Genomic DNA, 24,937 nt, shown 5'->3' with positions numbered 1-24,937 from the left:
TATACAATAATATTTTATTTCAAATTCTAAAATTATAAATTATTATAAGCTAACATTTCTAAGTTTACTATCTCTATAAAACATTTATGTATAACTAAAATATTTGGTTCAAACACGTCACTTTTGGTGGATGCGCCGGTCTATTGCAGTAAAAAGGAACTACAGACCACTCATTTATTTATTCTATTGACCCACACTGTAATGGACTTTGTAAACAAATTACTCATAAAAAACCAGATTACATAAATCACTTACTTATCTCTCAGATAATCTTCTAATAATATAAATAGCTCTTAATCGCAAATCACATAGGATTATTTAACTTTAACACGCAGACTTGTCCAAAATGCGTTTAAGTACGCCAGTGATTGTAGCCATTACAGGCTTTTGTATCTTACTTTTGGCCCTATTTTGCACAAGTGTGATTTTTCCCCAACTGGAAAATTACTTAATAAGGAAAGAAACCGCGTTCGTTGAAGGGAGCAAAACGTTTGAAAGTTGGAAAAAAATCCCGTTTCCGTTTAAATTAAAAGTCTATTTTTTCAACGTGACTAATGTTGACGATTTTCAAATGGGGGCTAAACCGATTTTTAAGGAGATCGGACCCTATGTTTACGAGTATAATATTGACAAAATTCTATAATGTCTACAATTAGTTTTTTAGCGAGTTTCGAGAACGGGAAATTTTATCGATAAGTGAAGACAATGACACTGTCAAATATAACCAAAAAAAAACTTATTTTTTCAATAGAGAAGAATCGGGGTGTCGAACTGAAGAAGATACAGTAACCATAGTTAATACTGCTGCAGTGGTCAGAAGATTACTTTAGTTATTTTTCTCCTTAAATTCTATTTTCTAGGGAATTGCTCATAAAATTTTTAAACTAGCACCAGATGCAATGGATATAGTAAACGATGCTTTACCATACCTGTTCCCTGGAATTAGAAATATTTTTGTGACAAGTTCAGTACGCAATATTTTATTTGATGGTGTTAAAATGTCTTGCGAATCGGAAGAAGTTTGTACGATTTAAGATAAAATTTTGATAAAATTCTCAAACATTTTTTTATAGTAATGATTTGTGATGGGTTAAAATCTAGACGACCAGCTAGTATTCGAACAGCTGAAAACAACAGAGACTATTTGATTGCAATATTCCATCATGTAAGTTTATTTCAAAAATTGGTAAAAATAATAAAAAATATTTAGATGAATGGAACTGCTGATGGTCCTTATGAAATAAAACGAGGGCTTAAAGACTCAAACAAAGGTCAGGTGGTCTGGTTCAAAGAAAACAATATGTTGACTCAATGGAATGGTGACTGCAACACAATTCGAGGAACTGATCTAACCCTCAATCCAAATTTGAACGAGTTACCCAAAAAAATATATTTTTTCGCCGCTGATTTCTGCCGCTCATTTTCAGTAAAATTCGACCAGGAAGTGGTTTATTTAGGTCTCAAAAGTTACAAATTCAAAAACAGTAATTTATTTCACATTGAAAAAAATTGTTTTTGTGATAAAAACCCGGATAATGAAGCACCAGGATGTACACCGGATGGAACTATGGATGTGAGTCCTTGTACAGGGTCCTCGGTCATAATCTCGCAGCCACACTTTCTAAATGGGCAAAAATCGCTACTAGACTATACTCAAGGCCTCACACCTAACGAACATAAACATGGAACTTTTATCATAATGGAACCGGTTTGAATAACATAATTTCTTTATAAAAAAATTGAAAATGTCGTTTTAGAAAACCGGTTTGGCACTTGCCGTAAAAACACGGTTTCAAATGAACGTTTATTTACAGAATTTTGACGATGTTGACCTACTTGCAAATGTTAGCGCCGGCTTTTTCCCATTTCTTTGGCTTGAAAATGTATGTCTTCGTTTCACTTGATACTTTTTAAACTCGTTTTTAGGGTGCTGAAGTTCCTCATAGCATAATTGACGAAATCCGAGAAAATTTTAACAAACTGATGGTTTTTGATGCAATAAAGTACTTGTTGATTGTCCTCGGAGCGATTTTGTTAGCGGTTTCAATAATATTAGCAATGAATCAAGACAAAGTCTTGTGCTTCACGAGCAAAAGTAATTCCGTTGGAGCTACTCAAAATAACCAAATTGCTAAAATCATGAATTTGAACTCGAATAATATTGCACTTGCACGGAATTGGGAAAACATCAATAATGCAACTTGGAAAATTGTGGAATAAAGAACTTACCTTACATAATGGCTTGACCTAGATAGGAAAAATGTGTAAACACCCGTTTAAAAATTTCCAATTTATTGCAAACATTTGGAAGTACAACAAAATTAAGTTTAATCTAAATCACATTTAAACTAGATAAAAAAAAAATAAAAACAAACATTAAAATTAAGTACTTGCTTACTAACAAAACAAATAAACAAAATGTTTGAACGGAACTCCTTTATTTTTTTCACATTCACAAGATTGCCCTTAGTAAATTAAAAAAAAAAACAATAAATATTTAATTTTTTAATAAAAAATCACAAAATAAATAATTCGGCTCCATTAATTTTTTTTTAACCTATTTTTTAAAGCTATAAGTATACGATCACAATTTTTGGTCACTTCAATCATTGAGTAATCCTTTGATAGCGTAGTAACTTCCTGAAAACAGTGCAAACCACGATATGATTATGACAAAAATGTTCTTCCATAATCGCCACTTCATGAACCCAAAATCGCCGTTTTCACCCAAATTCAAAATAATGTCAATGACGACAGGGATGAAAAGTCCAAGAGTGGAGAAAAACACTGATCCCACTAGGCCGATTATAGCGTCCAATTTTGGAACAGCTGCTGCGATTCCAGTTACTAAGAACACCAATAATGTCCTCATCACAATTTGGGAAATATTGTGGTATCTCTCCGGAATTTTCGGGGCAAGTTTCCTCCATGTTATGTCACATGGGACGTAGAATTGTAACATAAAAGTGAAGAAAACTGCGATGGCTATGCACATTTTGGCCACTTGGGCCGCACTGTGGGTAAACATTTTTTTAAATAAAATTCAATTAAAACAGAAAAAACTTACATGTCGTGGTTTGGTAATTCCTCAATGACATTCGCTTTGACCGTGTCACCGAATCTAATATAGCCAAACAAACCAATAATTGTGTAAAGAGTTACAACAAAACTCATCGCAATATTTAGAACTCCCGGACATCCGATAAATTGCGGTTTAATCATTGAATTTTCGATTGGTAGCATTGTACCAATTCCCTCCATTGCAAATAACACAGTACTGAAGAAAAGTGGGATTAAGGAGGCATCTTTAAACAGTTTTCGGTCTTCCATTTTGACATCACTGATTCCAGTGAACATGTAATACAGTGTGATCAAAAAAGCTGTAACCATTGTAACATTTGCGACTATAGAAAATGGTACCAGGTGTTTCAATTGCCGGACTTGGCAACATAATGTCAAAGGAATTAAAAGCATAAGCATGTAATACTGGATCGGCCAATCAGAGACAGACGCATAGTGATAATTTACAAGCTACAAGAATTGTTATAAATTGGAAACTTTATAGATTTAACTTACATCTTGTACACTTCCACAAATAAATACTATGTAAACGGCATTTCCTGCATAATAAGTCAAAAGGAGGGCTACGTCAACAAAAATCCTAGAAAAAGTCATAAAATCAGGTCTTGGAAATTTTGGTGCATGTTATTGTTATTCAGGAAGTGTATTTTGTGGATTGCGTGAGGAATAACGTGTTGAGAAATTTTTAGTTGAGGAACTTCAGATAAATTATTAATTACGTATATGATGACACAATTCAATAACACAACAAGTTTATAAATCATTCCAAATATATTTTAGTGAGGACGTTCACGGAACTACTCATTCATCAATGGTTAAATAATTTGTATGGTAATCACGCTCATTATCCTCCACATAGTAGTGATATATTAAAATTCCTTCCATGTGAACTCATTTACCGCACCTTCAATAATCATGTCAATAACTGAGGTAAAAATTAACATTGTTCGGATTTGTAAAGACGAAGGTCATGTAAGTATGGGTTGAAGGCGACAAACATCTACAGAAGTTGTTTGAAACATCTAATGCTGTTTAAGATTTCGAAAAAAAAAACGCAATTTTTATTTATTTGATTTATAACATTATTGATTTATAACAGTATGTCAGAACTCGCGCCTCAGAGAAATATTTCAAGTAAGATAAGATACCAGGAACATGGAAAAAATGTTTAAAAAGTTTAAAAATCCCTATTTGTCAAAAAATTTTGACCATTATTTTTTGACATTTGACATTTTTTATATCTATTTAATGATAATGACGATCTTGTATATGTTTTTTTTATAATATTCTAGTAAAGGTACAAAAATTTTGCCAATAAAAACCACAAATAACATTAAACAGAATTACAATTTAGAATACAGTTTCCTGGTTTTCTCTTCTAATAGCCTGTAGCAAAAAAATTTGAAAAATTATTTTTCCAACAGAAATAAATATGTAGATCATGTAGTTACCTCAAACTGAGGTTATTTCATTAGGTAATTGATATTCCAAAAATATTTTTTTTGAACGGAGTTGTTAAATGTCTTGTATGTAATTTGATGTTTAATGTTTTTAAGCTTTTAAATTATTTTAATGTGAAATATTCTCACATGATAACGTAGGGCTGATGAAGGCCAAACTGGCCGAAACCGGTACCCAATAATAAAACAATTTGAAATTGGGAGAAAATTTTATTTTTTGGAATATCGATTACCTAATGAAATAAATTGAGTCAAAGTGCAAAATTTAAACTCTCATATCTTCGAAATTTTTATAGATAGAATTTTTTTTCATCTTCCTGGTATCTTATCCTACATGGCATTTTTCTCTGGGACGCGAGTTCTGGGGCATTCTGTATAAATGTAAAGAAAAAAATAATAAATAAAAAATCAAATTAAAAACAACTTCAATACCATTTTAAAAATTCTTAAATTTTCAGTAAAAAATTCCTAGAATGTATAGTGAGGTAAAAGCTAGAAGTTCACACATAGAGGATATAACCTCCACTTTGGCGTCGAAAAAATTGAGAAAAAATGCAATATCAACAAATTTTGCACTTGAGTACTTTATCTCAAAGTTTACATTGCTAGTAGTAGGTACCATTTGGGGTAACAAAGATTAAGATTATTTTATATTTCTGTGTCTTTTTTGGCTAATTTTAACTCATTTTTTTTAAACAATGTAATAGATTTTCAAGAGCTAACCTCAGAGATCAAATTTGTATTTTGTTTACAATTTGAGTTGGTGAAGTTTAAAGCTGCGACCTTAATTTAAATTTATTCTACAAATAAAACCCTTTATATCTCAAAAACTATAAACATTCGAATAAGGATAAGTTGACTTCTTTTGACATCTTTTGATCTCTACTATCACCTATTAAAATATTTGCATAAACTGTAAAATTCTCTATTGTCTTATAGCGTATTATTGTTTTTTTTAATTTGTGAAATAAGCTAACTTAAAGTTTATAAAAATAATAATTTTATCAACGCTGTAACTGAAGTCTGAAACCAAAATACATATGTTATCGTATAAACAACCAGGTAGAAAAACAAAGAAAAAAGACAGAATACTAAGAATGAATAAAAGCAAGTAATTTGTAATTAAATTTTAAATAAAAAACGTTTCAGATTAGAAAAGCCGACAATTTTGATAGAACAGTTTTAATTATAAAATGAAATACCTTTTTCCAAAAACTATCAATGCATATTGCTATTTAAATAAAGAAAACTGTTAAGGCACTTTGTTACTAACAAATTAGTTTGTCCAGAAAATAATAAGTTTATTTCTGTATCCTTTCGCGCTCGAATATTTAATTTTTCAGTAATAATTCTCCGTATTAATATGGCCATCAATTAAGCAGATAATAAAGTGTTGAGGCGGAAGACGTGTAATTTACTGTTGCACGATGCGGAAACTCGGAAAACCTTTCACTTCAGAAATATAAATATGATAGGATTCATCGGAAAAACATTTTTCCCGTGTTTGTGTAAATAACCTTAAGTAGTCGAGTGAGTTACTTTAAATTTAAGAATTGTAATTTTATGGTTGCGGTTTTTCGAAGGAACATGCTTTTAATTTAATATCGGTACCGAAATAATCGAGCCTTTAGGAGAGGGAATTTTGCACGGAACCAGTTTCTCCGCCCGTTAGATTCGAATGAGTTGCATAAAGTTTGTTAAAAAAAATAGCGAAAGCTATGTCAGAAAGCCACGGTAAAAGTAAATCGAATTCCTTTCCTATTACGAAAGAAATCCCACATTGAAGACACGCAGTCTACTGCGTAGTAACTTAATTTTCTTTTTGGTTTTCTCCGGTGCACGAAGAGCTCGCTTGAGGCGTTCGAAAATTGCACATCAGGTCAGGCTTTGCAACAAGAGCAAACGGAAAATTTTCAAGCCTGATTTTTAATAGCCCCACAAAAAAGGCTCCGGGCAGGTGCTCCGCTGAAATCCGTGTGACCAACCATTGCGAAATTGCTACTCTGTTATTCCTCACTCATAGCGTGAAGGCAAACCATCAACAACCATGACCCCAAATAACAAAACTGAGCGCACGAAGCGGTACTATTTTTTGCATAAATTGCGTAATTCTGATTCATCTCGTCGAAACATCCTTACCTGGCGAAGTTTGCCAAGGGTTGGACTTGCTTGGGGCCGTATTTGAACACGGCATGGGCCGTTTCGGCAAAACCCAGCATGGGGACTTTGGCCTTCTTGCATATTTCTTGCGATGCGAATATCTGAAATAAACGATTCTTGTAACTTGCCGAGACAACAGCTTTCAAACAAGTTTTGGCAATGTCCAATTATTGACCATCGACAGTCGCGATATTACACCCATCAGACCACGTCAATCAACTTATTGGCTCAAATTAAGCCCCTTTTATGACCACCATTTTGAAAATTAGGGTCAGAATGCTTGGCAAAAAATTATAAAAAGGAATTTTTACGTAGGAATTCCTTACTGATTAAAAGAAATGTCGTTGACTCTTAAACAAGTACCACGTATATAAATATAAAATACATTTACCTTACTCCAAGGTAAACACATAAAAAACAATTTTGTTTTGATCATTTTTGCTGCCTCACAGAGCAGAAAATTTCTAAATAATTTGAATTTTATTAACACCAATTTGGCAGATGTTTCTGAAAATTCACAAACATCATGTTATTGTCTTCCAGGTACTAGAAATTAACTTTAAATAATATGCATCAAATCTTACACAATCTGCTATTTTTTGTTGTTAAGACTATACCAGGTGAATAAAAATTATGGAACCAAACCTTTTTTGGTTAAGCTATTTACTTTTTAGAAAAACTAATTAATGAGTGATAAAGTATCAAATATAAAATTTTTCGAAATTTTCTTTTCGGTTTGAGTTCTACAAAAAATTTTATTTTTTTAAATGACAACCCACTATAAGGTCATTTTTGTTATGAAGGTTATGATCTAAGAATTACAACTACAGCTACATTAAAAAAAAAAACGGAAAATGACAAAAAAATTTAGAGGTTTTTTTCAATTTTTCATGGTGTGAAATAGATTAAAATATTTTGATGGCACTCTAAATTCTGCCGCTAAATTCATAATTTTCCAACCATTTTCCAGGTGAGCGACGATTCTGGCTTTCTCTACTTCACTTAAATGAGGCATTACACAAGTTGGTATTAAAAAAAATCAAGTCTGATGTTTTTTTTAATGTATTTTAATGTTTTAAACTTTAATTTTAATACTGTTTCTTGACATACCAAGATGTATTAATACAATACATACAATGTATGTACAATATATTGTACAATATATTGTACAACATATTGTACATACATACGTGGCTAAATAAATTGAATTGAAAATTGAAATTGAAAATTTAACGACATTGATAGAAACATTTTTGTTTTGTATTGTCAAGTTGACAATTGACAACCACAACCAAATTTACATTTGGAAAAATTTCATTTCACGTTTTTTTGAATGTAGGTGTATATCTAATTTATATTTAATTTTTTGAAAAAATATTTTTACAAAAATTGCAATTTTTCAAAAAAAAATCGGATAATTCAAAATTAAAACAAAATTTCGCTCTCAAAATAAGATCACATTTTTTATTTTACTGTAATTTATATTAATTATTATTTTCTGGAGGCAAATGATAAAAAAAAACGCTTGGTTCCCCTGTATACCCTGTATAAAATAAAATATGTACTCTCATATAAATGTATAAATAAGTTTTTTCAATATTGGACTATGACAAGACCAGTTATATTAAACCTTGAATTTAATATTTGAATATGTGTCAATTATTAAACTTGCGGTGCCTTTTACGTCTTATTTTTAACAAATTTTTATTTTTAATATGAAAAAACAACTCCAAAAATAAAATCGAAATACTTGTTTTTAATAAAATTTAAGTATGGTATAATTAAGAAGTGATTTTTTGTTTATCAAATACCTTTTGTAACTTTTAAATTAAAAACCTTAAAGAAGTAATGAGTTGAGTGGTAATAAAACTCAATTTATGGTTTATTAATTTTTTACTAAAACCCTTTCTAACGACACAATCAATTGATACTTTTACAAATAGGTTAAAAACAACAAAACGTTACTATAAAGCAAAGAAAAACCAACAAAACGTAGTTTATCACAGAAAATGTATTGTGGAAATTGGAAAAGCCCAAGAGCGTCAACACTATCACCACAAAAATTTGAAATACGTATTAACTAAATATGTACATACATTTCATTAAATAATTTGTTGACGACCTAGACTTTAAATAGCAAATTTGAAAGTAATTCTATAAAAGTGAAAATTTGAAAAACCACATAATTTTTAAAATCTCATTAGAAATCTACAAATAATAATTGTGTACAAAATGACCGTGTTAGATTGAAAAATAATGACTTAGATTAGCCACTATTTAGCCATTAATTAAATAAAATTTATGATTCATCTCATAACCCACGAGTAAATACGTAAAAAATTAACCGCAAAGTTAATTTCTCAATTTAACAAAATTGTTTTGCTCTATAAACATGTACTTGATTAACGATTTTAATTGTGAAACACAAATACCTGTATTTTTTTTTTAGAAAAAATTTCAATTTTGTAAATTTCTGAAATATAAAATTACGCAACAACCATCACGAAATGTCGACATTAGCTCTAATGTTCTTCGTGTTGTTTCCTCAATTAAAACTTTAATATCCAAGAAACAAACAAACATTTCACATCTCTATGACAAAACTAAGTCAAGATCAGAAAGAAAGTCAGAAAATTGTTATAAACATTATCCCTGGCAATAAAAATTTATGAATTTAAGGTGCGGTCTCTTATGCAACGGACAAAGAACATTAATGCATCAACAAACCCTAGAGTTACTCTCACTTTCGCAAATTTGTTCTTCGATTTTCCTCTATGACAAACAAATCTTGACCTTATCAACAATAAATTAATTCTCCTGTAAATAATCACACGATTTTGCAACAACACCTACATAACATCTCAGAGGCCTTGATGGTTGGAAATTTGCCGAACATGTCAATTGACCAATATTAATGTTCGATGGGTTATTGACTTTACACTTTTTATCAATTGGAAATCTACTTACCAATAAGTGAATTGTGTGGGTACACAAAATTCCAGTTAAGATAGTTCCTACAACACCGATAACAATTCCAGCAGCAGCCACAGCACTCGGTATGGCTAAAATCCCCGTTCCTAAAGAACTCTTCAAAAGGTGCATCAACGCTCCGGAAAACCTGGAAAGAAGAATCACACCAAACCCAAAAACCACAAATTCGTCTTACGTGTTGGGATGTTCCACATTTCTGTGTTCATAAGGACTGTATTCTTTTTCAGCAAGTGTGTCAACACTACCAACTGGAATTTTGTACACATGATCGGCAAGTTTGGTTCTAATTAAAAAAAAAACACTTTTGGAGGGAATAAATTGAAGAAATACTCACGTCGAGCTGAAATTGTCGACAGTGAATGTCGACGGAAACTTTTCTTTTTTGTTGTCTGTCATGGTTTCTGCTAAAAATCCGATTTAGCAATCAAGTGAAAGCTGCGAAAATTTGGGGAAAACCGCGTCGACATCTATCAATTTCTAGTTTTGGTCACTGAAAATACAATTTGAAATTGTTTTCTGTAATTACACGATTATGAAACGTCATTAACCCAGATCTTTGCCGAAGAGAAAAAAATTTGTGAAACTCACCTGAGTAAGATACAATTAACCAATCAGAGTAGTAGTAATTATTAATTTACCCACTAACACGGTTGTGCGTACTACACATGATGTATATATCCAACAGCAGTACGCGACTATACTAAGTAAATTATAGCACCTGTGATGGTATATATATATTAGTGGAGTCTACACGCTGTCTATACCGAACGGACCAATGTCCTTGCCTTATTTTATATCAACAGAAATCTTGTTGTGTTTAGAATTAACCACTAATCAGCATCCAAAGATTTTCACGAGTCTTTCTTTCTTGACGTCGAAAAGACTCACATATGACGACAATATTCATATATGACATCACATAATTAATGTAAATACAATGCGTTGATGTCAGTATCATAATTTATACTGAATCCTGTTGCTAAAGTTATGCCAAGGCAATTAAATGATAGCTAATTATCGATAATCTATGCTTTCAGCAGATTTCAATATGAGCTTAATTTCCTCTTTCAATACGCTTTTTGCACAGGATTTAATTAAAAAATTCCTCTTCGAACATTCATGACATGTGTAGCAATTTTCTTATCAATTTATAGATTACTCCAAGTGTGAACTTTCGATACACATTTTGATTCAAACTGCCACTCATTCAATTATTGAATGAAAAATAAACTTTAAATAATTCATTAGGAACTAAATTTTTTCATTTGCAGTATATAAATTCGAATAACAGTTGCTACCTTTCTGAATGTTTTTATACTGATTTTACTTCTTGATAAGTCTAATAGCCAGTAAATTCCAACATTAATTACTCATAATAATACCAATTTCATTGTGTAAAACTTACATAAAGTGTGAGAACTGCAAAGAAAAACAAAATAATCTCCACCTGATTAGCAAATATTTAAAATCACATTTTCGCGACCATCGAAAAACAGCTAAAAATTTACTGATCGTTTCTTGGAATAGAAATAAACTTGTTTGATCTCGAAGGTCCCCACAATGACATTTTTCACGAGTCGCTGATCCTTGCGTCAGAAATACATTTTTACTTACTGTTTGGACTTCTGATAAGTTAAGTTGGTAAAAATTGACCATTTGCATTCATTAGCCAACAATTAACTGTAATCTTTTATAAACTTTTGCCATTGACCTTCGAATTCCTAAAGCAGTTCTTCTATTAAAATTCAAAGCAGATCTCATTGCAATTGCCGGAATCGCCGTGTATGCAAGGGTAACATATATTGATAAAAAGTTTAGATATCTCCCAAGCACAACTAAGTCATAGGTAATTTAAGCAATAAATAAATAAATAATAAAACAGGAGTGTCGTTAAAATTTAGTTAATAAAAATGTTTATTTAGACAAAGTTATTTTAATTTCTGTCTAAGTATGGAATTTATTACCTTCTTTATAAACAAAATATATGTAGGTACAATATACCTACTCGTAAATGAATATTTGTATTTTAAATTAGAACCACTAGATATTATGTAGATTTTTCTAATTTTATATGCTTTTTATCTGCCCAATAACCTTTTATCCACTTTTCTTCTATAACGGTTTCTTTTAAAGAAGACTTAAAAAACCATCAATTTCCACATATTTAATGCTCATTTTTTGTTGCAATTGCTGAAAACGTGTCATTGTTTGCCTCATTTCCACAATAAAGTCGATAATAAAACAATAAATTGATTGTTATTACATGAACGAAGACGGAAGTGATACTTGGAGGACTCAAAATTTTCATGTCGTGCCAAATATGGCTATATGATTTTGTCATAAATACATGTTTCACAGCATTGTAATCAAATTGATTAACTTTTAATTTGAACTTTGGTTCAATAATGCCGAGTTATTATGCATTTCCGGTATTGGCCAACAATGGGGAAGTACCTAAATAGGTACATAGGCATGTAAATTTTTCTAATTCTTTTTTGTAAAATGTAGAAAGTCTACTAAAATGAATACAGTATGTCTCCGGATTGGGAAAAAAAAAATATCTTTGATTTTACGCCAAAACTGCAAAGGAAAAACATTTTTTGCTTCATCCGAAACAAGCAAATTTGTACTTAAAACTTCATTATTCTAATTCAGTGAAAAAAAGTGAATTTTTCTCTTGATTTTTGACTCTTGTAAACTCAAACCGGAAACATACTGTATATTGACAAATAATCTTTAGTCAAATTTTTTCATATTGCTACTTTTATAAATTTTTAAGAAGTTATGTACTTATAAAAAGATTGTTTCTTACACAGCATTATTAAAAGTAGTAAACACTTAAGATGTCTACAATAAAAAACACTTTTTTATATGCTTTATATGCTAATAAAACCTACAGTGGGTATTTCCAGAAGTACACCTACATATTTTATGTTTGATCAGTTGATCACTTTAATAGGTATTAAAATAAAATATTGCACAAGTATTTGCCTTTTTTCAAATGTACATTTTAAATTAATGAAACATGATTTTCTTAAGGTGATTAAAATTAATAAGGAAGATAATGACTCATAAGTTGTAATTATTTCAGTACAAAATGTCTCTACTCTAGCTCTGGAGAGTCTTTTTTTAAGTAATAACTATGTGTAGAAAAGAAGATAGGTATAAAAAGTCATTAGACTACAAACAAATCAAATGAAAGGTATTTTATTTTTTTCTTCGATTGTTAAATCAAAACAGCAAAATAGTGAAAAAGTATATTTGTACAATTCTTGCACAACCAAATTTAACAATACTTCAAATTTACTTCTTACTACTAACAAGCGACGTAGAAGTACTATCATTAAACGACACATTATGATGCTTTTGCAAATAATACGAAACCCACTGATTATACTGCGTTCTTTGCCTCGCTATTCTCCACGGCTTATCCCCAAGATCATCATATTTCCTTGTATATCTCATCACCCCTTTACTGAGCTTTTTCCTGTCAAGAGCATACCTCACCGGCCTTATTTCCCCTATACTCGCACTCCTACACTTAATTTCCCCTTCAGAAATAGATTCATCAAGAGGATTTGCCGTAGGATCACTTTGTGAGGTTTGCATCTTTCTTGACGGTTCAAGAATTCGACCTAAAACTCGTCGGTAAAACGGCAAATTTCTCCCAGTTCGCAAAGTGCGATCCATTCCTTCCCCAGCTTCGCCTTTTGGTTGAACTAGACTCATAAAAACGTCTTTCTCATTTGATTTCTTCTCCAAATGCAAGGCATCTTGTGCCATCTTTTGGAAATGTTGCAGACGTTTCATTTTCGTTACTTCAGACAGAGTTGACACTGTGGATGGATTCCCCGGATTTTCTGGACTATCGGTGTACTCGGTTGATCCCACCACTTTTTCTTTTGTCTCTTCAAGCAAAGATAGATCGCTTATTTCTTTATTTAGTTCTTCTTTCATTGTGGGTAGTTTAACTGCAGACCAAGTACTGGGGTCTGATTTTGGGAAACTCGCAGTACTTTTGAGTTTATTTAATTGTTCTTCCGATGTTCCGGTTAATCCTCTTATGAAGCAAGCCACAGTACTTGAATCTTCTTTTGGTTCTTCTTCACTACTCGAAGATGAAGATTCTTCAGGTGATAAAGAAACTTGGATGTTTTTATCGGTTTTTCTCCCCGTTTTTCCACTGGAACTTTGCGATTTCGTATCTTTGAAACTGTCAGTTTCAAGGGTTGGTAACTTATCACTTAATTTTTTATCATCGATTTCAGGTTTTGAAACTAGGACACTTACTTTTGCTTCATTAATACTTTTAACGGTGTGAACTGAACTCTCCTTACTGCGAGTTGTTGACGCTTCACGAGAACGTATTAATCCACTTGGTGATGTTATTAAATTCATAGGACTGATCCGAGGTGGTGAACCAGCATTAGAATAACTACTGCTACTGCTACTACTACTAGCAGAATTCCTTTTGGTGTCTTTCTTTTTGTCTTTCTTCTGTTCCCCACTCGTACTACTGCTACTGCTGCTATCAGAATTCTTGATTTCTCTAGAACTTGAAGATCTCTTACGTTTATGAGGTTCTTGTTCAGCTGGACTTGCTATTGACTGGCTGATACTAGTAACATCTTGGGCCTGTTGTTCATTCAATAAATTTAAAATATCACTCATGTTATAGGCAGGCCCGTCTTGTTGGTCTTTAACTGGAGGTTCCAAAGGATGCACCGATGCAGACACAGATGCAGATGCAGATTCTTGACTTTTCCTAACACCATTCCTTTCTGACAGATCAATAGTCGATCGAATCGCTCTCTTAGGTAAAGCGACTGATTCTTCTGAAGGAGTTCTTATTCCCTCATGTTCTTCTGGTTCTTCTTCCAAACTGCTTCGTTGCGAAGTGGGCGATCGTGGGGAGAATTCAAAAGAACTAGATTTTGGCATATCGTCCGAATCGCTCGGTTTTTGAGACATATCTTTAGGTAATGAAGTTCTACTACATTGTGTGGATTTTGTCTGATAAAAACCAAAATCCCATGGGGATCTCTCATGTATATAATGATGTGGAAGTTCTTTATCCGGTTTAACAACCTCACGAGATGAACAACATTTTGCTGAAACAGGTATTCGTTCTGGTCTATCATACTTTCTATCAGTCTCTGAAATACTTCTGGCCCTTTTACGAGTTATGGTTGATAACGAAAGTTGTGAATCTTTCGGTGCTTCGTCTAAAATTTGAAACGATCTGAACAAAATTAATGCATCTTCTGTTAACCCCGAAGGCCTTCGACTTTTAGATAAAATACTTGCAGTTGGGTTAATAATGTCAGACTCTTTTGATAAAATATGCCCACTTGGCGCTTGTCTTCGATATAAATTGGGTTCATAAATCCCCTGTAAAGGATGACTACAAGAAGCTAATTCTTCTTTAGTAGTACTAGGCGCATTTTTACAAAACTGACTACAAGAAACTAAATCTTCCTGTGTATCATCTCTAGTAGTAGCATGCGCAAGTTTACAACTTCCATCCGGAAGTCTACAATCAGCAGGACATAAATGAACTTTAACTTCTTCATATCCGACATTCCGTCCTTTTTTAGCAATGTGATTAGTAACACTTCCTGTTGGTTTTATACTCAAACTGAGAACCCTCTGCATAACTAAACTTTTAGGAATGTCCACAGGAGGCATTACATGAATTGATAACTTCGATGTTTTTTCAGATGAGGTGTTTCGCATTGGAGATTTAGACTTGGAAGTTGTGGGAGTTTTCTCAACGGCAAGGCTGCTATTTTGAGATTGTCTTTCTAATACGATACTTAAGAAACGGCCCACATCGCTGGTTGAACTCCCGGCAGCCGATTCTGCTGATACATCAGAGTCGAGGTGTTTTTTCGGTTGTTTGAGGTTTATTGGGCTACTAGCTCTTTCAGTTGTTGAAACTATTAAAAAGAGAAAAATCCGAATAATAATGAATGATAATGACAAAAAAAGAAAACTACAGAAAATTTTAAAAGTGGCCCTCACTCCTAATCTTGATCATTGACATGCTTGTTAAAATACCTAAAGATAACATAAAAATAAACTGGTGAGATATGTTATATTTTTTCTCAAATTATCATCATTTAAATTAACATTGGAATCAAATTACTAAAAAAAAAGATTAAATACTTAATTGAATTAAAAATGAGTAAAGTTATTATTTTAAAAATAAATGTTTTCAAGAGCAGAAATACAATAAACATTTCGTTAATCAAACATTTGTCCTTGCGTAACGCTTAAAACAATTGATTAAAAGACCGACCTTTCTTTGTCTGAGTTAAGTATAACTTTTCGTTGATTATTCTAATACAAACCTGGAAATTTCGGTTCAGTTTTCCTCGCCTCGGTTTTCGACGTCAAATCAGTTTCTGATATTTCCGTAATGGCATTTAGTTTCGATTGCAAAATTTCCATGCTTTGTGAGACATCTGTTTGAACACTTAAATTTTCATAATGATCTGTAACAAGTGTTGGCCTAGGTATGAACACCTGTCTAGGACTTGCAGGCTCCTCTTTTCTCATCAATTCTGGTTTCCTAACTTCCCCCTTTTTAACCTCAGCTGGCTTTTTGACAACAACAAGACTGTCATTTTTCTTCGGTTCTGGTGCAATTCTTTTTTTCTTTTCTTCTATAATTTTTTTCCTCTCCTCTTCAATTGCTTTCATTTTAGCCTCTTCTACAAGTTTTCTTACAACGCTCTCAGGCACTGCAGGTTCTTGTTTCTTCTGTTCGATTTTTTTAATTTCTTTCGTAACTTTTTTTTTATCTTCGCTAGGTTTTGGAACCACATATATCAGTTCTCTTCCACTTAATTTTGCGTCACGTAGACTTTGGACCTTTTTTTGTTCCGGAACCTTATGTATACCCTTGCCAATATCTCTCAATGCATTTCTAACTTTGTCAATCAAAACATTCGCTTCTTGGAGCTTCTCTTCGAAATTTATGTCTGGTGCTCCTTGACCCGAATCCAAATCGGTGGAGGACGCAAACGACGCTTTTGAGCGCCATAACGTCTCACACGGTTTAGACCTGAAGACAAAGAAGGTTCGAAATAAATCACCTGATACTAAAAATTCTTTATTGGTTTGTGGAGGAAGTGTAAATAAAAAAGACATAGACATTGATTATCTCATTTTATTTGACATCCACTAACAGCAAAGATTATACAAGCTTTCCAACCAAATTAGATGTCAGTTGTTATACAAATTAACAACTACGAAATGTACAAGATTGACATTGTCAATACAAATATCTGTGCATTTATCACAAATTTCAAAACTCTCAATGTTACAAGTCCTCTATTTTTAGGGCCAAAGAAGTAAAAAATGTAATCCCTCACTTCTGATGGACGTGAAACTCACAATATTTCCAAGGGTTGAAACGTCACACAAAAAATTACAACAGTATTAAAATTCGTTGAAAAGACCCTCGACCTGCTGTAAAATTTTGCGTACCGTTTACGAAAAATCCAAAGTGGAGTGGTTACTTCTGTCAATGAATGGGGTTAACAATGTCGTTTTAGGGTAATACAAGTATTTTATTTACAAGGTCTATACAATAATTCAATGTGGTCGTTTCGTTTGAAGCTTTGTTTAGGAAGAATAAACCGACTTAAAATCAATTGATGAGAAATTAAAAAAATTGAACTGTTCTATTCTTACTAAACAAGCAAACAAATGTGAGGAGACCTTGAACATTAAACATGGTATAAATATACAAGTTAAATGTTATTTTAATCAAGGATTTTCTTTAATTATCGTTCTTACAATATACCAGCGAGTTTTGAGTTCCTATAAATGAAGTGCGAGACACTTCACATTTTGACTAGGTTACTTTCCATAAATTAAAAAAGCCATGGCCCAAATGTACCATTAATAAACGAAGTTTCTAAACTAATAATAAACGGCATTTTTAAAATCTGGTCGATTTTTATGTCGTTAAATAGCTGATGAATATACAATATTTACAGCTTTTTTCAATAAGAGGCCTTTTAGAGTATGAGTAGTTTTAAACGAGAAAATAAAACGTAATCATACTTCAAGTAAATAAATTTCACACTAACAACTAGACAAGTAGTTACAAAAGGTAGAAATCAGTACTAGCTAGTTGTGCGTATTAAATTTATTTTTTTTTCAACACTAAACTAATTCACTTAAATTATATGTTTTGTACACTTTTTTTTGCAAATTTTAGCACGAGTTTTATATACAGTATTTACAAAGTAAAACGTCCAATACACAAAAGCTGAGACAGAAATAATCAGAAAAAGTTTAGGCAAAAATTGATTTGTAAACAAATAAACAAAAACAAATTCTTTCCACTACCCGACTCTTTATATGTACATTTTCGGCGACGTTAGCCATTTTTTTGTTTTTTATTTTTTAATTCGGTGGATATACAATCATAAGACGGACAGTTGGACGATTCGTCCAAGATAAAAACTAATATATTCGACACAGCCTTCTTCGCTTCCATTTAACAATCAACCATTTTACCGACAAACCGTATTTTTTACTAAATCCACCATCTCCAAACTTTCGCCAGCAACTTTTCAACAAATCATCTCTTTCATTGTTTAAAAAGAGACATCTCGACTATTGTCGAGTTAAAGAGAGCCTCGTACTTCGTACTTAGCACATCCAATATTAAGTTTCCCGCTCTTTCTTCACTTTGTACTCCTCGCCGAGTATCGTCGCTATTTCTCCTTGCATAAATGCCCACGGCACGTTTGAGTTCGCTAATGGACACTTTTCACCACTAGGGCAGTACACCTGCAACGAAAACAAAGTTTCTAGCATGGCAACAGCTGCTTTTTGCTATTTATTTACATACTTTATTGCCGATTCGCGAAATGATTATATCACAAAACAATGAAAAAACAAAGCAATTATAAATCCTAATTACAAACATACTTTCGCATTATATGATATTTACACTCTGCAAACGCGACTTGACCTTCTTTATTCGTTTAGACGGTTAATAAACTCGTTATCAAATTTTGATGACACAAGAGACAAACGTATTCCAGACAATAGACGGTGTATGGTGTAAACAAAACCTAAGCAAAATTTACTCAGCTTTCCAGCAAACACCTACTTTGAACAAAATTACGCTTTTATAAAACGCTGAAAATTGTTTCGTATTTTTATTAGTTTTCTAATTTTATTTTTTGTTTTACTTTCTCTTTCTTTGAATCATTATTTTGTTGTTAGTGTTATTACCTCAGAACCGGCCCCCTGTCTCTTGATACTTTCTCTACTGCAAGGGAAACAGAATTTGTGATGAGGTACAGAAGGACACTGAACAAAATGCGTATCCTCCAATCTCTCCTGACAAAGAGTACACTTCAAAGTGGCCGTAGTCGCAGGTGCTGTGGGCGCAACATTATCGCCACTTCCGGTCATAGACTCGGCATTAGGTCCCATAACACCCCCAGCTTCCGTCGAGGTCACCGTAGTCGAAGACACGTGACGAGACCCCGACGATCGTCTACCACTCGACGAACCTACAAGATCTTAAATTCATAAATTTAAAACACCTCTCGAGGGATTCAAATAACTACCTGTCGAATTTGGCGAATGTTGCGAACCTCTCGACGCCGATCGTGGAGCTGCACTACTCGGGGGACTCCCTCCGGCCGATCGGGGACTCCCCGGTGGCAAATTATCGGCCACTGACATAAGGGCCGCCATGGGACTTTGTCCCGTACCACCCGATTGTTGAGTTTGTTGGGTGGTACCGGCGTTAGGATCGGGGGGAGAACCTGTGCGGTTATTTAAGGGAGACCCCGAACTGGAACCATTAGCATTCGCCACTGAAACGGGAGCTAAAAAATAATAAAACATCGTTAATTGTGTTATTTAAGATGAGATGACATAATATGTATTGTTTTAAGCGGAAATTGGTTTATGGCGTGATTGTGTAATTTCCCACGAGTTGTCTTAATGTATCTTAATTTTGCTCCAGAGGACATTGTTTGACCTAGACCCTTTATCCTTGAAAAAAAAAGAATAAACACTACACAGTGGAGTTTCTAACGTTTATCTTCAAAATGTAAGGGACGTTAACCCCGAATAAATATAAATTTAATATTTAGAAAGTGTTGAAGATAACACATAAAAGTAGATTATTAGTTACAAAATAAAACTATAAATAAACCATCAGGAATTTTTTAAAGAATGTAAATTTTGTGATTAATTTATCATTGTTTTTTGGGCAAACAAAACCGTCAAAAATACGAATGAGTAATCCTCTAATGTATAATGAATTATTTGAATGATTAAACGAATAAAAAAAACAACTATGTACTTAATACAAACAAGAAGAGCACAAATAAAGTAACTTCTACTTTTTTCGTAAAATGTCATTAAATAAGGAAAGTACACCAAAGTTGATAAATTAACATCGACAACATCAACATCATTAACTTTATTTCATCGAAGATGTAATGAATTCTCTATTAGAAGTCAATTTTTTCCTTAAAACAAAAGTAGGTGTAAAATGTACTATAGTTGATGAATAATGAATATTCACACTATGCAAAGGACAACAATTCTTTTAACGATTGAATCGACCTTCTCCAGGCAATTATTATTCAAGAAACATCAAGTGAGTCATCGACGACAATTTTACCTAAAGCGCACTATTCAAAACAATTTACATTATTTGTAAATGCGAATGTAAAAATAGAACCTCGAAAACAGGAAAAGCACTAGAACAACAATCGACTAACTATCACTAAAAATTTCACGATAAACATTCACCGAGAAAGAAATAAACACCAAATTCGGCCATGAAAAAATTCCTACCAAACAACAAATTTCCGGAACGCTCAGATAAATTCCTCAATTTGATAAACAAAAACCGGGGATGCACGTGAAACGCAGCGAACGTGGCAACATCGCGCGTGACGCCATTTCCGTTGCCTGCTGTTAAAAATACGTAACGCTTGAAAAAAAAACTTGTGGTGGTCACATTCTCAGTCGACGGACTATAACGAACACCGACGAATATTTCCGAACGCTAAAATTGTCACGATTTACGTCACGAGACACACGAAACGAGGTCACGTGAGTGAAACACGTCGACGTTGCCGCGGCGACCGCCATAATCCCGGATCCGGTGTTGCCGAACCGTTTCGTGATCGGAATTCCTCGACGATTTGTTCCGACATTTAAAATTAATTGATACGAAACGGTGGTACTGGAATGACAATGGTGCGACCTTTATTATCGGCGTTACGTAAAAAGTTGGTTGACATTTACCTCAGACTCCTATTAGCTTTCCAGATTGATGGTAAATACGCGTCAAGAAGATGTTTTTTCATAACTCCCGAAACATGTAAACAAAGAAAAGCGTCGCTTATGCGGCACCTGCGAGACGTGTTTCGTGTTTAATTAAAACACCATCAGTTTACAGGTGCGATTATCGAACAAAAGACCGGTTGGCCAGATGATCGAGAAAAAAATTGATGATATCTGGTTTCCTTTGACCCAAAGGGAGAGGAGGTCCCCTGGTCCCCTATGTGCAGACGGTACAGGTGTTTGATACCGTTCCTTCAAGATACTATTATCTATTTCCTTAACGGACAGATGGCCAGGAAGGAAACGCGACCATCTGTCCGTGAAGGAACAGAGAATTTCTTTCACAAGGACAACGGACTATTTAACCTAATTATTGTCGATAGACCCGCATATACCTGGGACAGATGGGACGTGTAATATCTATGCGCTGTTACATTTACATAACAAGATTATAGCGCATCACGTGACGATGTATATTATTTAAAACCAGTCTTATTTACTATGAACATGCGAACAGGTGTGTTGCAATGCATCGTATTCTAAATATCGACATGCATACCTGTCTTTTCCGATCTTATAATTTCGAGTTTAGAAACTCAAAAACGCAAAAAATTTTCTTGTGGGAAGCACAAAGAGTAATAAAAAATATAAAATTTACGACAAAATGAACAAAACACCAATTGTTACGCCAATTTGAGATAACAAAGTTTATTTATTAAGAACAATGAGCAATTAAAAGCCCCACGTTTTTATGTCCGACCTGATTAAAGCAATTGATTTGACATTAAATAGAAATCGGTTAGGTCACCCCCTAATGAAAACAATTTGAATTTGAAATGTCGCTCGCCTTTAACATGCTTTCACAGTTTAATTATCAAAAACACAAAGGAATGATTCACGTCCTTATCCCAATTGATAATTATTTGATGCGGTTTGTAAAACCAGGTCGAAAGACGGGTTTCGATTCTTTTTTCTGCAATCGACAGATGCAAGTCGAGGGTTGATCCGTGGGAAACTAACCAAGGTCATACAAAACGCTAGGACTGGTTTATACCATACGGCCGTTCTTGCAGCAATTATTATTTATCGAACAGGTCTCGTCGTGTGTGGTAGGCATCAGTAATGAACTCTATTGTGAGAAACTGATGGATTTTATTAATTTCCATGTCGCGGGTGTATTACAACACGAATTGAGGGAAATTGGAGCGACCGTATCCCGTAATACTAGGAAATCAAATTATGAAACACAAACAGGAAAGGCTGATAATTTTGAGGTGTAAAATGGAACATGTAGGTAAGCTAGAGCCTTAGTCAACGTTCCCACCGGTACCACCTGAGGGTAAAAAAAAAAGAAATCCGATCGGTGTCAGAAACGCAACGGTAAACAGAGAAAAGGGGGCCAAGTGAGCCGGAGCTAGGCCAGGTAAACATCCATTAAAACCATCTTATCTTCTGGGAATGCCTCGTTTGTGAAAGCCGATGTAGTGACGTAGCCAGGTAAGAACCGGTCGTACGAGACAGACCGACAACCGGTCTTGTGCGTGTAGCTCTCGACTACAACCTAAGATCCGTAATCCATTTGGCTCGTTGACTGCTTTTTTACGTCACAAGGTTGACTCTGCGACTAGTGAAAGCGTGCACACACAGACGCCAAACTTTTGCACAATGGAATTTCGAAATTCGAAGCCGTTCACCTTTGTTATCACTGGACGAAAAAGGGGCTCGATTTATTTTTATTGCGGAGCGGACGTGTCAACATGCAGCTACGGCGCTGCTTTCCAAAATAAACATTACGTAGGCAACGCATGTAAGAAATAGAATCAGGATCGAGGATGAAACACGTTCCCCTTTAAGCCCAACGTTTTGAATGTCAAACGCTTCCAGCTTTGTTTTCGAAAAGCGGCCGATTTATGTTGATGTATAGCGTCATCATTACGTGTATAGAATGGCGTGACGTCACGCGAGATTTCCTTTAAATGATAGGACGCGTTTTGGAATAAGGAGGAGATAGCGGTTAACCACCTCAAATAGATTGCTTCCTCACCATTGGGTTTGAAAGCGGTGGCGGTATCAAACGACGCCGTCCTAAGAGGATGCTTCTCCTGCTTGAAGGTCCTCTCGGTCGAAACGACAAATGGTTGTGCCAACGAAACCGCTGGAAGCGATTCTCCTCTAGTCAACGGAGGTCTAACCGCGTTACTGTGTTCTTCTACCGACATCATCCTCTTAGCACCATTGATATCCCCATTAGCGTGATGCAAACCATGATGGTCGTCGTCATCAGCCGTCGACAAGCCCCGTTTCAAGCCTTGTTGTTGCATTCCGGGTCTTCCATTGGCGGAATGATGATGACTCTGGAGTTGGTGATGAGCCAAATGCGTCGCTGAGGGTAACCGGACCGTAGGTCGCGCTACCAGAGCCTCAGGCTCCTGTGTAGCCTCCATTTGTTGGGGTCTAGGTATAGCCGTTCCGCGAGGCGGTAAAGGCTGCTGCTGGGCTTGGTAATCCGCCAACATCCCGGATCGCGGATGATGTAAACTGTACGTTCCAGAATGGTGCGTGGTGGCCTGCTGGCGGCTCGACGTCGCCACCACTTCTCCGTTTTGGTGCTCGTGGCTGGAGGCTGCCGTCCGGTGGCTCTTATGCGAGGCCGATCTTTGCTCCTGGAAGCCGTGAGCTCGTTTCATCTGTCGTGCCGTCTCCAGGACGATCTCGATCCTATCGGCACCCTCGTAATTAACACATCCTCGACAGACCGGTTCGGAGAAGTCGTGCACCATGGCCCATGGCATCCTGGGCAGGTCGCACAAATAGCAATGCTGACGTTTCGCCTGCTGCATCTGCATGACCGACATCTTCACCATCTAACGATTATTTCCGTCACTGATTCTTGCGGAACAAACTACTGTCACTACGGACACTACGACATAGTCGCGGATACACTCTGAGCACATCCAAACGCTGCTGCGCTAGAACTAACTGAACTCAACGATCAACGCAACGACGGCGGTAACGGGGCCAGGGGAAAGAGTCGACTGGCTCGGTAATCGTTAGCTTGATGACGTCACGAGGCACAGAACACCAATAGCAATAAGGTCTACGTCACATTTTGCGCGCGCTGCATTCAACAACGAGTGCTGGAATAAATCCTATCCTAAAGAACAGAACCTACAAGAGTCACTTCATTCGACTACAACGTAAATTAACAAAAATAACAGAATCACGCTTGGCCGACCAACCTGTCTCCGACGGGAGGTCGAACAGTCGACTTGACCTGAATTCCACACTCAACTCAACTCAAAAACGGACAGGAACTTCTTATCAACCCTTAACAATCACAAAACTTACATCCAATAGGCAAATGACGCACTCCTTAACCTTTCGTGCGATTTTCACAGGACAACACGCAAACGCACAATTCGTGCTTCCCTTCGAACGTTCTTCATTTTTACCCCGTTCTAGATATTAGCGTAGGTCACGAATTTACTATTCGATACTTCGTTCCTACAAAAACAACACCTTTGGTTTCCACATTCTTGATAATTTAAAAAATCGGAAAACTTGTTTTTTTTGTTTTTTACAACCCTAACATGCTTATATTTACAAAATGTTGTTAAGGTTAATCCCAAATACCATAGGAAGTCAATCAATATAGAATATTCGATCAGCGATAATGTAAATATACTCAGAATTCAACAAAATATGTTTGTGTGGACGACAGAACTTCATAAATAATGTAAAAAAAACGGCGAGTTATCAATAGTTATGTCTATCACTTCGTATGGAATAGTTGCGCATCTAAAATTAGCCTACTGATAAATATACAAAAAATTCAAAAAAAATACAGTTAACCTCGCCAATGTATAATTTACTTCGATCATTACATGATACGTAATTCATGT

General features: G+C 34.5%; 4 protein-coding genes across 5 annotated transcripts in view; 1 reads left to right on the top strand and 3 right to left on the bottom strand.

The window, feature by feature from the left end:
- The first annotated feature begins 346 nt into the window (after nucleotides 1-346).
- On the top strand, nucleotides 347-2,263 carry LOC123005299 (sensory neuron membrane protein 2-like). Its single transcript, XM_044398982.1, has 7 exons — nucleotides 347-618; nucleotides 665-812; nucleotides 861-1,023; nucleotides 1,074-1,165; nucleotides 1,211-1,708; nucleotides 1,758-1,883; nucleotides 1,927-2,263. Exons 1-7 carry the CDS (start codon nucleotides 347-349, stop codon nucleotides 2,218-2,220), a joined length of 1,593 nt encoding a protein of 530 aa, XP_044254917.1. The 3' UTR covers nucleotides 2,221-2,263.
- A 229-nt stretch (nucleotides 2,264-2,492) lies between these two features.
- On the bottom strand, nucleotides 2,493-10,574 carry LOC123004748 (proton-coupled amino acid transporter-like protein pathetic). Its single transcript, XM_044398159.1, has 8 exons — nucleotides 10,281-10,574; nucleotides 10,027-10,182; nucleotides 9,868-9,975; nucleotides 9,669-9,819; nucleotides 6,681-6,802; nucleotides 3,577-3,661; nucleotides 3,068-3,531; nucleotides 2,493-3,014 (listed from the first exon to the last, which is right to left on the bottom strand). Exons 2-8 carry the CDS (start codon nucleotides 10,086-10,088, stop codon nucleotides 2,603-2,605), a joined length of 1,404 nt encoding a protein of 467 aa, XP_044254094.1. The 5' UTR covers nucleotides 10,089-10,182; nucleotides 10,281-10,574; the 3' UTR covers nucleotides 2,493-2,602.
- Nucleotides 10,575-12,883: 2,309 nt separating this feature from the next.
- The window catches only part of LOC123006017 (serine-rich adhesin for platelets-like), a 34,867-nt gene continuing 22,813 nt past the window's right edge, over nucleotides 12,884-24,937 (bottom strand). Inside the window, exons 3-4 of the mRNA XM_044400152.1 lie at nucleotides 16,046-16,761; nucleotides 12,884-15,631 (exon numbers count right to left, since the gene is read on the bottom strand). Coding sequence (XP_044256087.1) covers nucleotides 12,996-15,631; nucleotides 16,046-16,761 — 3,352 coding nt within the window. The 3' untranslated portion in view covers nucleotides 12,884-12,995. The remainder of the gene's footprint in view (nucleotides 15,632-16,045; nucleotides 16,762-24,937) is intronic.
- Nucleotides 16,851-24,135, bottom strand: LOC123006018 (interferon regulatory factor 2-binding protein 2-like). Of its 2 annotated transcripts, none has more exons than XM_044400154.1 (4): nucleotides 23,080-24,135; nucleotides 19,295-19,558; nucleotides 18,954-19,237; nucleotides 16,851-18,503 (listed from the first exon to the last, which is right to left on the bottom strand). In XM_044400154.1, the coding sequence occupies exons 1-4, from the start codon at nucleotides 23,897-23,899 to the stop codon at nucleotides 18,378-18,380; spliced, it is 1,494 nt and encodes a 497-aa protein (XP_044256089.1). In that variant the 5' UTR covers nucleotides 23,900-24,135; the 3' UTR covers nucleotides 16,851-18,377. The 2 variants fall into 2 exon arrangements, with proteins under 2 accessions (XP_044256089.1, XP_044256088.1); XM_044400153.1 differs by having other exon boundaries at nucleotides 18,954-19,246; nucleotides 23,080-24,125.

Source organism: Tribolium madens, unplaced genomic scaffold (assembly GCF_015345945.1).
Source record: "Tribolium madens isolate multiple individuals breed KSU strain unplaced genomic scaffold, Tmad_KSU_1.1 Scaffold_20;HRSCAF=117;Tcas5.2_LG4, whole genome shotgun sequence".
Taxonomy (NCBI): Eukaryota; Metazoa; Arthropoda; class Insecta; order Coleoptera; family Tenebrionidae; genus Tribolium; species Tribolium madens.
This window is presented reverse-complemented; position numbering and strand designations above follow the sequence as displayed.